Here is a 16,237-nt window from a genome sequence, read left to right on the forward strand (position 1 = left end):
CCTCTGTCCAATTTTAGTGCTTTTTCCAAAAGCAACAGCATTCTAGAAGACTTTTTATTTTACTTTGAGATACTGATATTCAGACATTTGTTCAAGTACATAGATTTGGTTTCAATGGCACATTTACAGATCTTGCTATTCTAGTAACATCTTGAACAGCATCTACTTCTGAGCAAGTACTATCTCAGGTTCTGAAAGTGTTGATCCTTGAAATGAAATTTATCTCAGTTTTGGGTTTTTAATAAATTGAAATGAAGTAAAACTCAGCCTTTCCTCCCCGTAGGAGTACAGAGCTATTGTTGAAGTATAGAAACTCAAGACTGTCTTTCTACTTGAAAAAAACAATAATTACTAACATTTCTGGTAAGGCAATAAATGTTCCAGGATAATATTCAATATATGTACAAAGAGTACACTGAATATCAACAACTAAAAGAGCACAACAAAAAAGAAAGGGAAACAGAAAAACACAACGTCCTGTAAAGAGGACAAGTTTCAGAGTGGGACAAGATCAACAAAAAATTCAGAACACAGACAGTTCTCAAAACAGAGTACTAGCATATGTCGCTCTGCTTCAAGACTGCATATCTGCCAATGTAAGGTCAGCAGGAGCCTTATACACTTGCTGCCATCAGCCTTATACACTTGCTGCCATCCCTCCCTACTATGTTATATTGTAGCTCTTCAAACCCTGACCCAACATGAACACTTCTTTCAAAAAAAAAAAAAAACAACTCAAAATGTTAGAAAATCAGCAAAGGACAGGAAGAGATGTATCACCACAGAGGGCATGTGGTGCCAAATACACAAGAAATGCATTTAACATCACTAGCCTTTAGAGATCTTTACAAACTAAGATCACAATGACACAGAGCTACGTACCCACTAAAATTAAAAAAGGAACAACACCAAACACTTGCAAGAACATGGAAAAATTTAATGTCTCATACATTGCTGGTGGGAATGTGACATGCTATCTCCACTCTAGAAGATAACTTAGTAGTTTCTTTTCAAACTACACATATACTTAGCAGACAATCCAAGAATCACAGCTCAGGATGCTCATCCCAAAGAAAGGAAATATATATACAAATAAAAACCTGTGCAGAGGTGGGCATTGGTGGCACATGCCTTTAATCCCCAGCACTCGGGAGGCAGAGGCAAGTGGATCTCTGTGAGTTCAAGGCCAGACTGGTCTACAGAGCGAGCTCCAGGACAGGTTCCAAAGCAATTACAGAGAAAGCCTGTCTCAAAAAAAAAAAACCTGTGCAGAGATGCTCACAGAAACTTTATTTGATATCTTCAACAACTAACCACAGCCAAAATATTGCTTAATGAGAGAATGTCTAAACAAATTGGTATATCCATATATACCAATATATGGTATTCACAGTGTTGGATGATATACACATGGACCTACTGGGACAGATGTTAAGGGATGAAAGATTGCTTTTCTCTGGGATAGGTGTCCTGGACTGTAGTATGTGATAAATGTATGCTGAGGAAAAAAGTCAAATCCCAAAGGTCATATGCTACATGATTCCATTTATATAACATTCTTGAAGTGACAAATTATAGGAGTGGAAAATTAGAGAACCGTTTGCTAGGGGCTATGAATGTTAGAGGATAGGAGGTAGTTGTGACTCCAGCATGTTGAGTATAGTGGTGACTACACAAATCTATACATTATGACAACATGTGATAAAATGGTATAGAATTATGCTGACTAAAGTTATGTAAAATGTAATCATTGGGACAAACTGCATGAAAGATAAACAAGCTTGCTTGGTATTATATTTTGTTATTTTCTGTGAATCTATCTAAACTTTAATATTTTTTTTGGTTTTTCGAGACAGGGTTTCTCTGTGTAGCTTTGTAACCTATCCTGGCACTCGCTCTGGAGACCAGGCTGGCCTCGAATTCACAGAGATCCACCTGCCTCTGCCTCCCGAGTGCTGGGATTAGAGGCGTGTGCCACCAACGCCCAGCTAAAATTTAAATTTTATAAAAAGAAGTCAGTAAGTACTAGAAGCCTCTCCATTCTTAAACTACCACCATGCTCTGTGAGTCAGCTTAGAACTGCTTCTCCTTCTCCAAGAACTGTCTCCATTTCCTCCCTCTATCTACATGGGCAGATGCCTTGTAGTCCTGTTGGCTTGATGAAACCCTCACTTCCAGTCTCGCACTTGAATGGATGCTGGGGCCCACTGATCCCACTGGCTTCTCCCTCCCAGGTATGTGGGTGATAGTCCAGTTCAACCTTGGCCCTGCAGAGCAAGTCAATCCATCTTTGGAGCTGAAGGTGGTAGACTTCTTCACAGAAAAAGGTGACAAATACCCTTTAGAAGACTAGAGAGACTTCAGGAGCCCAAAGGTCTGCAGTCCCCGTCTATGATCTGTTTTCTACAAGCCACCCCTCCATCTTCACAATGAGTATGCTTCCTTAAAGTCTTTCATGGGTCAAGAAAGAATGTGCTAAGATATTCTAAGTTCTTCCCCCTGCATTTGCAAACAAAGAAGTTCTACATAAAACAAAGATTAGGTCCCAATTCAGACACAATGTTGGGCCAAGGACACCTGTTAACAGTTTAGGAAAAGTGTTTATCTTGCCTCTTAATTGCTTCTGAAGTTTTCACATACAAATTCCCCTAACCTTTTACTCTGTGTTCTAATCTGGGCTACAACTGGCCTAGTTTCAGAGGAAAATGTGTGACTAATTGTTGAGCGGATAATCATTTTGTTTCATTCCACTTCATGTCACATTATCTGTGTAGCACTGTCAATGCAAAATTTTGTGGCAGAGTACCTCTCAACACAGTTTTGAAGCTGTTGGGGATTGAACTCAGGGCCATGTGCATGCTAGGCAAGCTCTCCACCACAGAGCTATATCCTGAGCCTCAAAATCTAACCTTATGCACTCTTGTGTTCAGTACTATATAACCTCCAATTTTGGCTGGACATGTGGAACCCTGCCCTACTTTCATTGTTTTGTACTACTGCTGTGATAAAATACACAGATAAGAAAGGGGTTTATTTGGCTTACAATTCCAGGTTATAGTGTAGCACAGAGAAGTCACAGTGGCAGCAACTCAAAGCAACATATCCATACCACACCCATAGTCCAGAGCAAAGAAAAATGAACACATATAGACCTACTTATGTTCTCAGGACCCCAGGCACAGGTAATGATGGCAGCCACAGTGGGCTGGATCTTTTCCCATAAATTAAAAGTAAATACAATTCCCTCACACATGTGCCCATAGGCCAACCTGATTCAGACACTTTCTTAAGACCCTCTTCCTAGGTGATTCCAGGTGGTTCTAGGTTATGTCAGGTTGACAGGTTAAAAACTAATCATCAAATTATATTTCTCTGTTGCCTTGGTAGGTGAGTGAGAACATGTGACTAAGTTTTGAGCCAATAAGACCAGAAAGTTCTTAGCAATAAGTTGCTTTCCCCCCATTTGTTCTTTCCTCTTTCCATGTGACCTGAAATATAAATAGTTGGTGACAAGCTGCCACTAGTCATATGGATAAAGGCAAATCCCTAAGAAATTCAGAACAGGAAGACAATGCACCTAGCTCCCAGGACACAGCAATCCTACCCTTCTAAACTATATTTTCTGTTCAAGTGGCAAACCTAATTTTTGAAAGATGTATTTTTTATTTATTATTTAAGAATCTTGTACATGTATGCAATGTATTTTATTGTTTTAAAGGATATAAACTAGGCATAGTGGCTCATGTCTATAATAGCACTACTCAGATGGCTGAGTCCCGAGGATTTTTATGAGTTTGAGGCCACCCTAGGCTACATGGGGAGTTCTTGGCCAACCTAGGCTACAGTGTGAAACCCTATCTCCAAACAAAAATCCTTTTCAGAAAGAGTATCAATGAGATTCTCTAAATCAGAAAAATACTGGACTGGATATGGCGGCTTACACCTACCAATCCAACATTTGGGTAGTATAAACAATTGGATTAAGAGTTTATCATCCTCAGCTTCACAGAGAGCCAACCATGACTACATGAGATCCTGCCTTTAAGAAAAGGACAAATCTTAGCCAGTCCCCAGGCCTCGATTTCTCCCAAGAAAACTGGGTGCACCTTCTAAGTCCAAAACTTGTATTGCGTTTTCTACATTTAGAAACAGAAGGCTTCCATCAGAGATTCAAGCCATTAATCCCACAATCAAAATACATCAAGCATGAGGACAGAAAGAAAAAAAAATACAGCCACACTGAAAACATGCAAGCAAGCAAGCAGTCTATACTAGATGCTAGAACACTCTGGACTTACAGAGAAGAGTAGAAGTTATAGAGGCTGGCACAGAGCCATGGTACTGTCATATGGTATCCTCTGTCTCCACACTGCATGAATAATCCCATTTTTCAAAGGTTCATCTTTAATAGACAGGAAATATGCAGCAAAAAACAACTAAGCCGAATTGTTTCTAAGCCAAATTCACATCTGTCCTTATTAATGATGACACATTATTAGTTGTTTATTACACATGACCTGGACTCAGCAGTTTACTTGGGCAAGCTTACTAATTTCTTTTTGTGGACAATGGCAATACCAAAAGCTGAATTTGTTTCTGACAATGTTTCATTTTTGATGTTAATTTCTATAAAAGCTGATGACAGTTTTATAGCTTGTCTACTTTATTTTTAGCCTTTTTTCGGTGTTCTGTTGGAGAATTAAGGCTTACAGAAAATGATTGTGACTCTTTTTCTCATTTTTCCCAAAGATGGTACATAGCAACTAACACTGTAAATTAGAGAGAAGTGAGGGAGGGGGTAACAACTCTATACAACACATGTCTAAGGGAATCTGAGCTTACATTTCTCAAAACGCTGGCTGGGAAAGAACTGTAGGCCAACAATCTTGTATTTTCTATCTTTTCCTCCTGGTATTGAAAAATTATGAATGCTAAATTCCTTTCTATCATGCCAAAATAAACTAGTCTTGGAACTAAAACAAGAAGCTGTATAAAATACTCTCATGTGAAAGCTTGGGCCTTGACTATTCATACGTGATCTGTGCAGTAGTCTCTCAGCTAAATATCACATGGTCACCTCACTAGCCTCAGAGTAACATGTTAAAGGACATTCACAGAACAAATGAAGGATAGAAACACCATTTCAATAAACACTGTAGGGACAACTGTATAATTGCATATCAAAGAATGAAGCTGAATCCCATCTTTACATGATACACAAAATGAGCACAAAGTAGACCATAGATGTCAATATCAGCTATAAAGTGACATGACTTTTAGAAAAAAAACAATCTTTGTGAAGTTGGAGTAGGAAATGGTATCTTAAATATGACACTAAAAATCTAAGTGAAAAGCTAGACATGGAGGTACACACCTTCAAAACCAGAACTCAGGATGCAGAGACAGGTGGATGTTTGTGTGTTCATTGCAAGCCTGGTCTATAAATTGAGTTATAGGTCATTCAGGGCTACACAGTGAGATCCTGTCTCAAACACACACACACACACACACACACACACACACACACACACACACACACACTTACACTTAAACTTGGTACTTTAACTTGGTACTTCCAACTATACCAACAAAGAAAGTGAAAACACAACCAACAGAACAGGAAAAAATATTTGAAAAGCATGCATCTAACAAGGGAGATATATGTAAACTATATAAAGAACCCACAACTCAACCATAAGTAGGCAAAGGATGAGTAGATATTTATCTAAAAGTGTATTCAAATGGACAATAAGCACAAGAAAAGGAAATGCAAATCAAAACTACAATGAGATACTACTTTAACGTCACTAGGATGAATGACTGTCTAAATAAGACCTGAAAAGGGATGATATCAATAGACATATTAACTGGACAGGCAAAAGCTCACAAGGCCTCAACCCTACATAAAGAACTACAGGCAATAAAGAAATGCTCCCTAAGCTCACAGACTCCAGACTGAAGCATGGGGAACCTGCTGACCGTGGGTGTCAGTTGGGTGACTTGGGCGGTCTATGGGGCCCCAGGCAGTGGAACCAATATTTATCCCTAGTGCATGAACTGGCTTTTTAGAGCCCATACCCTATGGAGGGATACTCTCTTAGCCTAGATACAGGGGGAAGGGCTGTGGTCTTGCCCCAAATGATGTGACAGACTTTGATGATCCCCCATGGAAGGTCTCACCCTCCCTGGGGAGTGGATGAGGGGTGGGATGGGGGTTTGTGGGGGGCATGGGAGGACAGGAGGGAGAGGGAACTTGGATTGGTATGTCAAAGAAGATTGTTTTTAATTTAAATAATTTTTTTTAAATCCTGACATTAAAGGCATGGGCTACCATAAAAGAAAGACAAAAAGGAAGGAAGGAAGGAAGGAAGGAAGGAAGGAAAGAAGGAAGGAAGGAAGGAAGGAAGGAAGGAAGGAAGGAAGGAAGGAAGGCTCGCTAGGGAAGAGCACACCATTTAATTGTCTAATACCAAATGGTCATCTCTGAAAACATACACACACAGGTAACATTATACAGACGGAACATGTTCTATTTATGAAAAAAGAGGCCATGAATTTGAAAGAGAGCAAGGGGTTGCATGGAAAGGTTTGGAGGGAGGAAAGGAAAGGGACAAATGATAGAATTACATTGTATTCTCAAAAACTAAAAAAAAATACATGTTACTATATAATTGTAATTACTATACAATCACTGTACAATACATAGAATTATCTTATACTAGATAAGTATTGATGAAGAAATAGAGAACTAGAACCCTCATACATTGTTAGAGATGTGTGGTGTGGTCACTGTGAAAAACAATTTGGTACTTCTTCAATGTGTTAAACATAGTATTACCATGTAAGCCCAACTTAACTCATATGTATATTCCCAAAAGAAAGGAATACACAAGTCCACACAGCAACATGAACACAGATAACTCTATTATTGTCCTTAATATGCAAATTAATTGCATTATTCTTAGTATACAAAAAGCTCAAATAACACAAATCTGATGAGTCACTGAATATCATGTGGAACATTAATAGAGTAGAATAGCATTCTATATTAAAAAAAAAATGGGCTCACCGAAGAAACAGTTGACCTGACCTAGTGAGAGCACGGAGACCCTATCATAAATCTGGGGAACCAGCATTGGACCGAACCAAGCCCTCTGAATGTGGGTGCCAGCTAGGGGGCCAAGACTGTCTATAGAACCTCTAACAGTAGAGCCAGTGTTTATCCCTAGAGCACAAATGGACTTTGGGAGCCCATTCCCTATGGAGGGATACTATTGCAGCCCAGATACAGCAAGGAGGGCCTAGGCCCTCCCCCATATGATATGACAGACTTTTGTGGTCCCCCGTGGAGGTCCTCACTATCCCTGGGGAAGAGGAGGGGGTGAGTTGGGGGGGGCTGGTGGGGAACATGGGAGGATAGGAGGGCGAGGGAATGAAAGGATGGATATGAGTGCCTCTAAAATAAATAAATAAAATTATTCTACAGAAAAAAATGGGTTCTAATTCATGCTGCAACATGGATGAACCTTGAAAACACTTTTAAAAGTAAAAAAAAAAATCACAAAGGACCACATGATGCGTGGCTATATCTATGCAAAATGTAAGCCAAGTAGAGACAGAGAGTAAATGAGAGGTTTCCAGAAGCAGAGAAGGAAAAGGGAAAGTGGGGAGCAACTTCTACTGGGCATGGAGATTCTTTTGGAGATAACAAAAAATGTTCCAAAATTGTACTGTGGTAATGATCACATGGCTTTGTGAATATACTAAAAGCCATTGAGGTGTATGCTCTGCAAATTATATTTCAACAGAGCTGATTTTAAAAAACAAAAATGGAAAGCAACAGTTCTGTGTGTGAAGTTCATCAGATGCCCTGCCATCTAGTTTGGAGAGCAATATGGCTATCACTGACTGACTAGAATTAACATGAAGCTGAAACTAAGGAAGAAAAAACTAGCCATCTTTGTGCCAGACAGAACTCTATCCCTCAAGTTAGCAAAGTGATGCAGAAAATCACTTCTTGTACTAGCTGATGACTTCAGGGAACTATCTATTTGGAGAAAGAAAAATACTCCAGTGGTGGTACATGCCTTTAATCCCAGCACTTGGGAGTTCGACACCAGTCTATAGAGTGAGTTCCAGGACGAGATCCAAAGCTACACAGAGAAACACGTCTCAGAAAAAGGAAGGAAGGAAGGAAGGAAGGAAGGAAGGAAGGAAGGAAGGAAGGAAGGAAGGAAGGAAGGAAGGAAGGAAGGATACAAAGAATCCAAATGGGATCCAGCTTCTAGGCAAGCTGTTGACATCACCCACAGAACCTGTTGCTGTTCTTTCCACCATAGTGTAGCAGAAGGAAAGCTACAGAGCCCCTGAGACCTGAAGTGCTCTACAGAAATATCACAAGGGATCTCAAGTATTTGTGATACTGGCCAGTAAGGCTCACTTCAAATCAAGTGATAGCAGTGGGGTTTTGCCTTCAATGTCTCACTTAATGTCACTACAGAAAGACTGAGTCAAGTAACAATCTTCTCAAAGACAATCTTCTAGATAAGGGCAGTTTGTTCAGAGCACCATTTTATCCATCCTCAGTCCTATCCACAGTGTCTCAAGCCCTCCAGTATCTGTTCCAGATGGTAAAGGAGGTATTGCAAAGGATCAGCCTGTGCCATTCAGGAACTCTACGTGCTTTTTAAGTAATACCCCACTTCTGTTGAAAGTTGGGTCTATGATCACAGAGCTAGCCATGTGCCCTAAAGAAATGAGATCAGGCAAGAAATAAGGGGAAATTGCCCTCACCATACTGTCTCTTTCATACATAATAAAATCTGATCAACACAAAAAAAGAAAAGTGAGAAGGGCAGAAAACCAAACCAAACACTAGTCTAGGAATTGCCTGCTTATTTGGGTCAGGCTATGTCCTATGGATTATAAATTGTCCTATCTGATTGGGGGCCTTAATGCCACCATAATCACCATCACTATGGCAGAGGTGACTATGACAACCATAAAACCCTATGGCTAGGAAAATAAATGCACACACATTAACAAATACATATGCATGCAGATGTAAGAGGAAGTTCCCCACCATCTTTTCACTCATCTGAGCTACTTACTTTTGTACTGTTGGATGGGGTTTCACCATTGCTGCAGAAGCTGCCCCTCCAACAGCAGCAGCAGGCTCTTGGTTTTCTGTTGTTTGATTTTCAGATCTGAATTTCCTGCGAATAGGCTTTGATGGAGGCTGAGCATGTATTGCATCCTGTGAATTAAAAATAAACTCAAAGTGATCAAAAGATTTTTTAATGATCTCTCCATCCATTATGCCACTATACACAGATCTGTCCCCAAGATCAGAAGACTACATACCACAGACCTATAGCTGATACCTGGCTCAGCAAGTGCCAGAGGGATGCTGACAGTGGGTTGCAGCAAACAGCCTGCCTCCCTTTCTTTTAAAAATGCACTGGGGGCAAGTAAGGATGGGAACATGAGGGATTAGGTTGGGGGGAGAGTACTAAAAGATCCAACTGGAAAGGGGTCATTTCAGTGTCAGGTAGAAACCTGGTGCAAGAGAAACTCTAAGGAATCTACAAGGATGACCCCAGCTAAGACTCCTTGCAAAAGGGTATACATAGCCTGAGGTGGCTACCTCCTGTGACCAGGCAAATCTACCACTAGAAGGATTGGGACACAAACCTAGCCACATAAACTTTGACCTAGTCTGTTCTGCCTATGGAATAGGGTGACACAGAGATTGTGGGGTGGTCAACCAATGACTTCTCTAGCCTCAGACCCATGCCATGAGAGTGAGCCCACCCCTGACATTGCCTGGAGCACCAGGACCCAGAGGGTGGATGGCCCAGAGACCTAGGAGAGAACCAAACACAACTGGAGGGAAATATATGTCAACGTAATGATACCTAACAATATTCTACTATACTCAAAGATGGGTGCCTAGCACAATAGTCATCAGAGGCTTCATCCAGCAACTGGTGGAAACAGATACAGAGACCCACAGTCAGACATTAGGCACTCGGGGAATCCTGCTGAAGAGGAGGGAGGATCATAGGAGCCAGAAGAGTTAATGACATCACAAGAAAACCCACAGAATCAACTAACCTAGGCTCATAGCTCACAGAGACTGAACTGACAATTGGGGAGCCTACATGGGACTGACCTAGGCCCTCTGCATATATGTGACAGTTGTATAGCTTAGTAATATTGTGGGACTCCCAACAATGGGAGCAGGGATTATCTCTGACTCTGTTACCTTCTTTGGGGACCCTATTCCTCCTACTGGATTTCCTAGTCCAGCCTTAATAGGAGAGGAGATACCTAGTCTTACTGCAACTTGATATGCCATGGCCAGCTGATATCCATGGCAAACCTTCCCTTTTCTGAAGAGAAAAGAGGAGAAGTGGATGGGGGCAGAGGAGAGGTGGGAGGCAGGGACTGGGAGAAGGGGAAACTCCAGTCAGGATGTACAACAGTAGATAGATAGATAGATAGATAGATAGATAGATAGATAGATAGATAGATAGATAGATAGATAGATAGATAGATAATCTACTACCCCTTTCTGTCATCAAGAGGGACACCAAAATAAGATCTAGTAACCTTACTCTTCCTTTTTTAATATTGTAAACAATCTATACTTTCTTGTCACTGTAGCTCACATAGACTTTGTATAACCCTGAGATCTTTTCTAATTGAAGACAAAATTCACTCTTGTGTCACTCCGGGGCAAAGTCTGTAATGGTCTTAGTCATGTGCTCATCATTCTCCTACTCCTGATTCCTACATGCCAATGTATTCAAAGAAACAGTTGATCTGTTTCCTTGGAGGACCCCATGTCACCTTCCAAGCCCAAGGTTCACTCTCTTTGCTAAGGGAATGGCCTAGGAGACAATGCTGAAGAACCAGAAGATAGTGAGAAAGAAGTGGTGAACATGCTACTTAGTGAGTAGTACTAGTTGTGCAAAGAACAGGGGCCCAATGGCATGACTAGGCAAAAGTAAAGGTGCCAAGATGCGAGAAAAAACCCTGACATCAGTAGGTGGGGAATAGGAGAGGACCAACAAAGACAAATGCCTATGGAAATGTGGTAGTGAAACTTACTGTTCTGCATGCTAATTTTAAAAACTAATAAAACAACAACAACAACAAATCAAGAAAAGAAATAAATCATGGTACCAAGAACGGAAGCCTGTCCCACCCACAGGAGGTACTAACTGGGTCTTTAATATCACCAAGGGTCACTGTCTGAACTACATGGTCCCAGATTCTTGGTGTCTTAATCAAAGAATTTTAAAATGATCACACAAATGGAAAAGCAGCAAGAAGCTTGATTTAAAGAGATTTAAAGCATAGCAGACAACAAGTCAGTCTCATAAATAGACAGTATGAGAATTGCTGAAGAAATCACTGGGCTACTTGAGCTAGAGTGCCCAGGAACAGCAGGCTGTTGTTTGGGGCTTTCTTTAATGGCATTCAAGAGAAGGAGAAGTTGGTTACTAAGGGTGTAATATTGAGGATTCTTTTTGATTAGCAAGCTTGAGTTATATTAACCTTTTTTCTCACTGTGCACGCCCTTTCCTATGATATATCTGATCTGAATCCTATGCATGCCCAATCATGCATAGACATAAGATGGTAAATAGGAGGTTTTCCTTAAGAGTTCAGGCTGAAGACACAGTTTGCCTTAATGCACATGCATCTAAAACTAGTTCAGGCCAGATGGACTCCCTGTGTCTCATCCCTGATATGCTCTGGGGCATTTTTCAAAGGAAACTGACCACAAAAGATCAACTACTAAATGGATGACAAGGCAGGAGTAATTTATGCAATTGTTTGAAGTGAAGTATGCAAGAAACTTGATGCAAGTAAGAGTCCTAGTTTGCTGGGTGCACTGCCAGAAAAGCAGTGTGGGCATATACAAAACCAAGTGGGGTCCAGAGTTGCTAAGCTATTCCTATACTCACCCACTTCATTAGCAGATGTATGAAGTCTTACTAAAGCCATCCAGCTCTCCCCACAGTTTGCAAGTATTTATTTATTTTTATATTTTATATGTCTGTGCCCAAGTTTATGTATGTGCACCATATGTGTGCAGTGCTCACAGAGGTCAGAAAGTTGTGAACCACCATATGGGTGCTGGGAACTGAATCCAGGTCCTATGCAAGAGCAGTAAGCGCTCTTAACCTCTCAGCCTCTCTGACCCTCCACAACATTTTTTGACCTTGTCAAAAGCAAGGCATCTATGTTTAGTTGGAAGGTTGAAGAGAGTCAAAACTTCCAGGGACATCCACAGTCCACCCCAGAACCTCCAGGATCCTAATTTTCAGAAAGAATTCAGGTTTCAGAACTGTGGATCAGTTCCATTCATCTGGGGGGAAACTTTAAAATGGCAGATTTGTAAGAAGCCCAGAGGTCTTTACACTACCACAGCAGCATCTTTCTTCTGCTCTTACCTTCTTTGCTGGACTGCTCTCTGCAGCTTGGGAAGGAGCTCTGTTCAGCTGAGGGTGTAAGTCAGCTTCAGACACTGGTTCAGACTGCAGCAACATCAAAGAGAAGGTATAAATGCAAAAACCCCCAACCATGTAAACATATGACAAAGAACATTCTGGAAAGAGTCACTCAGGGAGACCAAGTCACACTGGTCTAGACTAAGCTGCAGGCAAGCACAGTTATGTCTGCTGATGCTTGGGGAAAATCCTCCACCATAGACCTTGCTGTTCCCTTCCATGTCTCCTGCCAGTATTAGTCAAGAAAAGGATCCATGGCTATCTCATATATTGTCACATTCAGATTTCTTAAAAACTAACATTTACAAGAACTATAAAAATTATCAGAGGAGAAAGGGCTAGGAAAAGACTTAAAGAGCTCATAGAAAAACAATCAGCATCATAAAAGACCCATAATTTTTAATATTAAATTCCTAATAAAGAAACACTGTATGGCCTGGAAAGATGGCTCAGCAGTTAAAAGCTACATTTCCAGAGGACTGAAGTTCAATTCTCAGCACCCACACCATGTAGCTCACAACCATCTATAACTCCAGCTCCAGGGGAGCAGATGTGCTTTTCGGGCCTCTAAAGGCACCAACACATACATACATATGTACGTACATACATACATACATACACACACACACACACACACACACACACACACACACACACAAACACACACACACACACACACCCTTTAAAAATGAGACATTCTAATAAATATAGCCATTTACCTTTAAAAGGGATGGAGGTATGTAATGGGTGTAGTAATGAAAAAGGCTGACTATTGAGTGCACAAAGACCAATGAGGGATACCCCAAAGCATTTCAGGACACAAAACATGGCCAAATACAACATGGGGTAAATGGGTCTTACATAAGGCTCCCTATGTCCCCAAAGCTTGCTACCTTCAGCTGAGTTAGAGTACTTTAACTGAGTTATTAACCAGTGATGCAAAATATTAACATGATGAGAAAACCAGCTACTAGGAGCAAAGTGACTTCCATATTTCACTGGCAGTCCTTCATTTGCCCCAAAACTAATTCACATTACAAAAATACAGATTGTAGCACAACCAACTGCCACTCTGCCCCTTACATGGACATCTCTAGCCTCCTATAGTATGCCTTCTTTCCCGTGTTACTACTGAACAGGCTGGCTCCAAGGGGGCTAACATCAACAGATTCTGGCCACTTCTTGTATTCTCCTCATCCACCTTCCTTCCAAAATAGCATCCTTGGTGATCTTAGGTGGCTGAGAAGTGACAATCTCCTAGTTGTAATTTCTCTCCCTTTTCTGCTCTGACTGCTCTTAGTCCTGAAAAGTGGACTCTCTTGGGGTTCTCTGTCTTCAGTTCTCCGGCCCATTTCCTTGGCCTGTTCATTCTTTCCCAAGATAATCCCATCTACACCTGAATTTTACTTATTTCTTTCATTAATTAATTTATTTATTGTGTGTGCATGTACATGTGTGTCATGGTACATGTGTGGAGGTCATAGAGGACCTCTTGTGGGAATCATTCCCTTCCTTCAAAGATGTAGGACCCGGGGATTCTGCTCAGGCTACAAGGCTTGGCAGCAATCACCTTTACCCACTGCACCTCCTCATGGGCCTATTTGTTTGTTTGTTTTGCAGTACTGGAGATTGAAATTAAGGCTCCACACATAGGAGGTAAGCACTCTTCCCCAGTATCTCCAGCCCTTGTTCCTACATTTTATCCTAAATAACTCTCTACCTCTTTTAAATCTATATACAAGCATTCAATCTGCCTGGTTTCAAGTTTCATGTATTTCTTACAGTTTCTCCTGCCATTAGCGACAGCTGTGTTATTCCTGCTGCTGCTGTTGCTCTGATTAGACTCTATAACACACTGAACTCTATGTATGAGTCATACATTGCTCAAGTGTTTTTCATGAATTATGTCACATCATCACAGCCTTGAGAAGCAGTTAGTATCCTCAGACTACTGATGACAAAGTTAAAGATAAAGAAGTCAAGAAATACACACAAAGATCATGCAAATAGCAGGGTCTGAGGCCAGCTTCAAGTTCCAAAGCTAGGCCTGTTACCATGGTCGCAAGTTCTAAAGCTAGGTTTGTTACCATGGTGCAATACAGCCTCAGGCACCCAAAGGCCTCAAGGTCGTTCATGCAAGGCATTATCTATGAGACAGCTACTGCTGGCTGCCTATGCTTGCATTCAAGAAGGAACAAGACACAGCCTCTACTTACATCCATCTGAGAGTCCAGCAGAAGAGGCAATAAATAATCAAAGATGCATGTTTCAATGCAGTGTGGTAGAATGGGGATTACAGATGCACTCATTCTTGTAGGACAGTAAAGACCTAGTATGTGAGGTCTTCAGCTGAGGTCTGAGTTACATGTAGGATGCAGAGCTATATGTGTGGATGAGGAGAGAGGTAGGTCTGAAGTAAACTCACAAAGACCAATATATACTAAGACAACCAGAATTTTAGCTTGGAATACCACAGAAGACTGAGACCAGTCTCTCAGACAGGAAGTTTAAAAGGATCAATGTCTTCCTTAGGGTTTCTATTGCTGTGAAGAGATTCCATGACCATAGCAACTCTTATAAGGAAAAACATTTAATTGGGCTGGCTTACAGTTTCAGAGAGGTTCAGCCCATTATCATCATGGCAGGAATCATGGAGGTGCACAGGCAGACATAGTACTGGAGAAAGAGCCTAGAGTTCTATATCTGGGTTGGCAGGCAACAGAAAGAGAGAGAGCCACTGGGTCTGACTTAGGCATTTGAAACTCCAAAGCCCACCTCCAGTGACACACTTCCTCCAACAAGACCACACCCACTCCAACATGGCCACATCTTCAAATGCCACTCCCTATGCATTCAAATATATGAGTCTACGGGGACCATTCTTATTCTAAGAACCACAAGCAGGAATGCGGAGAGCTTGTTTTCATGTATGCCAATTTCAAGTGTAGCTCTCCAGGAGCTATACATTTTCAGCAGTCTGTAGAGTGTAGCATTCACTTCTTTGTCCCTGGGAGTTCAGAGTCACACTCCAAGATCTGAGTCAAATGTCAGTTTTCTAAGCTGAGTGAGTGCTCACTACCCACTCAAATACAGGGCTTCTGGTGAAGAATCCGTCTTGAACCTGAGGTCCCTTCCTACCTGTCATTTGCAATTTATTACTGGGAAGGTATATGCTCTGGCCCCAAGTCTATGCATGCACACCCCTGCAGGGACCACAGGTGTGCAGGGACAAATCCCAGCAGGCAGACAAGACAGAGGAGGAGTGACAGGCCCAGATATTCTGCCTTTTGATTTGCCAGTTCTCTTCTATTACAAAGCAGGCAGAGAAGTGTGTCTTCCACTAATTCCCTGTGGAGATGTGTGAAGTCTCCATATGGAAATGCTCAGGGAGATGTCAAACTGACCTTTTCAACATAAATGAGGATTGTGAGCACAGCAAAAGTAGTAGATGGTCTTTGTTACTGCCACCTAAAAATAAGCAGCAATCAGGTAGAAAGTTGGGAAGGCAGTTACTGAGGTGTTACTTTTCCATTTACAAATATACCTTCCTGAAATTGTATTCAGTGGCCTGGTGTTCTTGCTCTACGACTGAGAACAAACAACTGCATCATATTAGCTCAGGACCTCCCCACCACCGTCTGTTACTCCACAACTGATTTGAAATGGGTTTGTCTACTGAGTAGTCAAAGGAATGAATCTCACAAAAGATGCAA

The 16,237-nt window shown here is 41.3% G+C and overlaps 1 protein-coding gene across 5 annotated transcripts in view; it reads right to left on the reverse strand.

The window, feature by feature from the left end:
• Reps2 (RALBP1 associated Eps domain containing 2) overlaps positions 1 to 16,237 on the reverse strand; it is a 230,973-nt gene that overhangs the window by 13,288 nt on the left and 201,448 nt on the right. For all 5 annotated transcript variants that reach the window (XM_027432751.2, XM_027432749.2, XM_035449998.1 and 2 more), the window contains 2 exons: positions 12,468 to 12,551; positions 9,111 to 9,256 (listed from right to left, as the gene is read on the reverse strand). In XM_027432751.2, coding sequence (XP_027288552.1) covers positions 9,111 to 9,256; positions 12,468 to 12,551 — 230 coding nt within the window. The remainder of the gene's footprint in view (positions 1 to 9,110; positions 9,257 to 12,467; positions 12,552 to 16,237) is intronic.

Source organism: Cricetulus griseus, chromosome X (assembly GCF_003668045.3).
Source record: "Cricetulus griseus strain 17A/GY chromosome X, alternate assembly CriGri-PICRH-1.0, whole genome shotgun sequence".
NCBI lineage: Eukaryota > Metazoa > Chordata > Mammalia > Rodentia > Cricetidae > Cricetulus > Cricetulus griseus.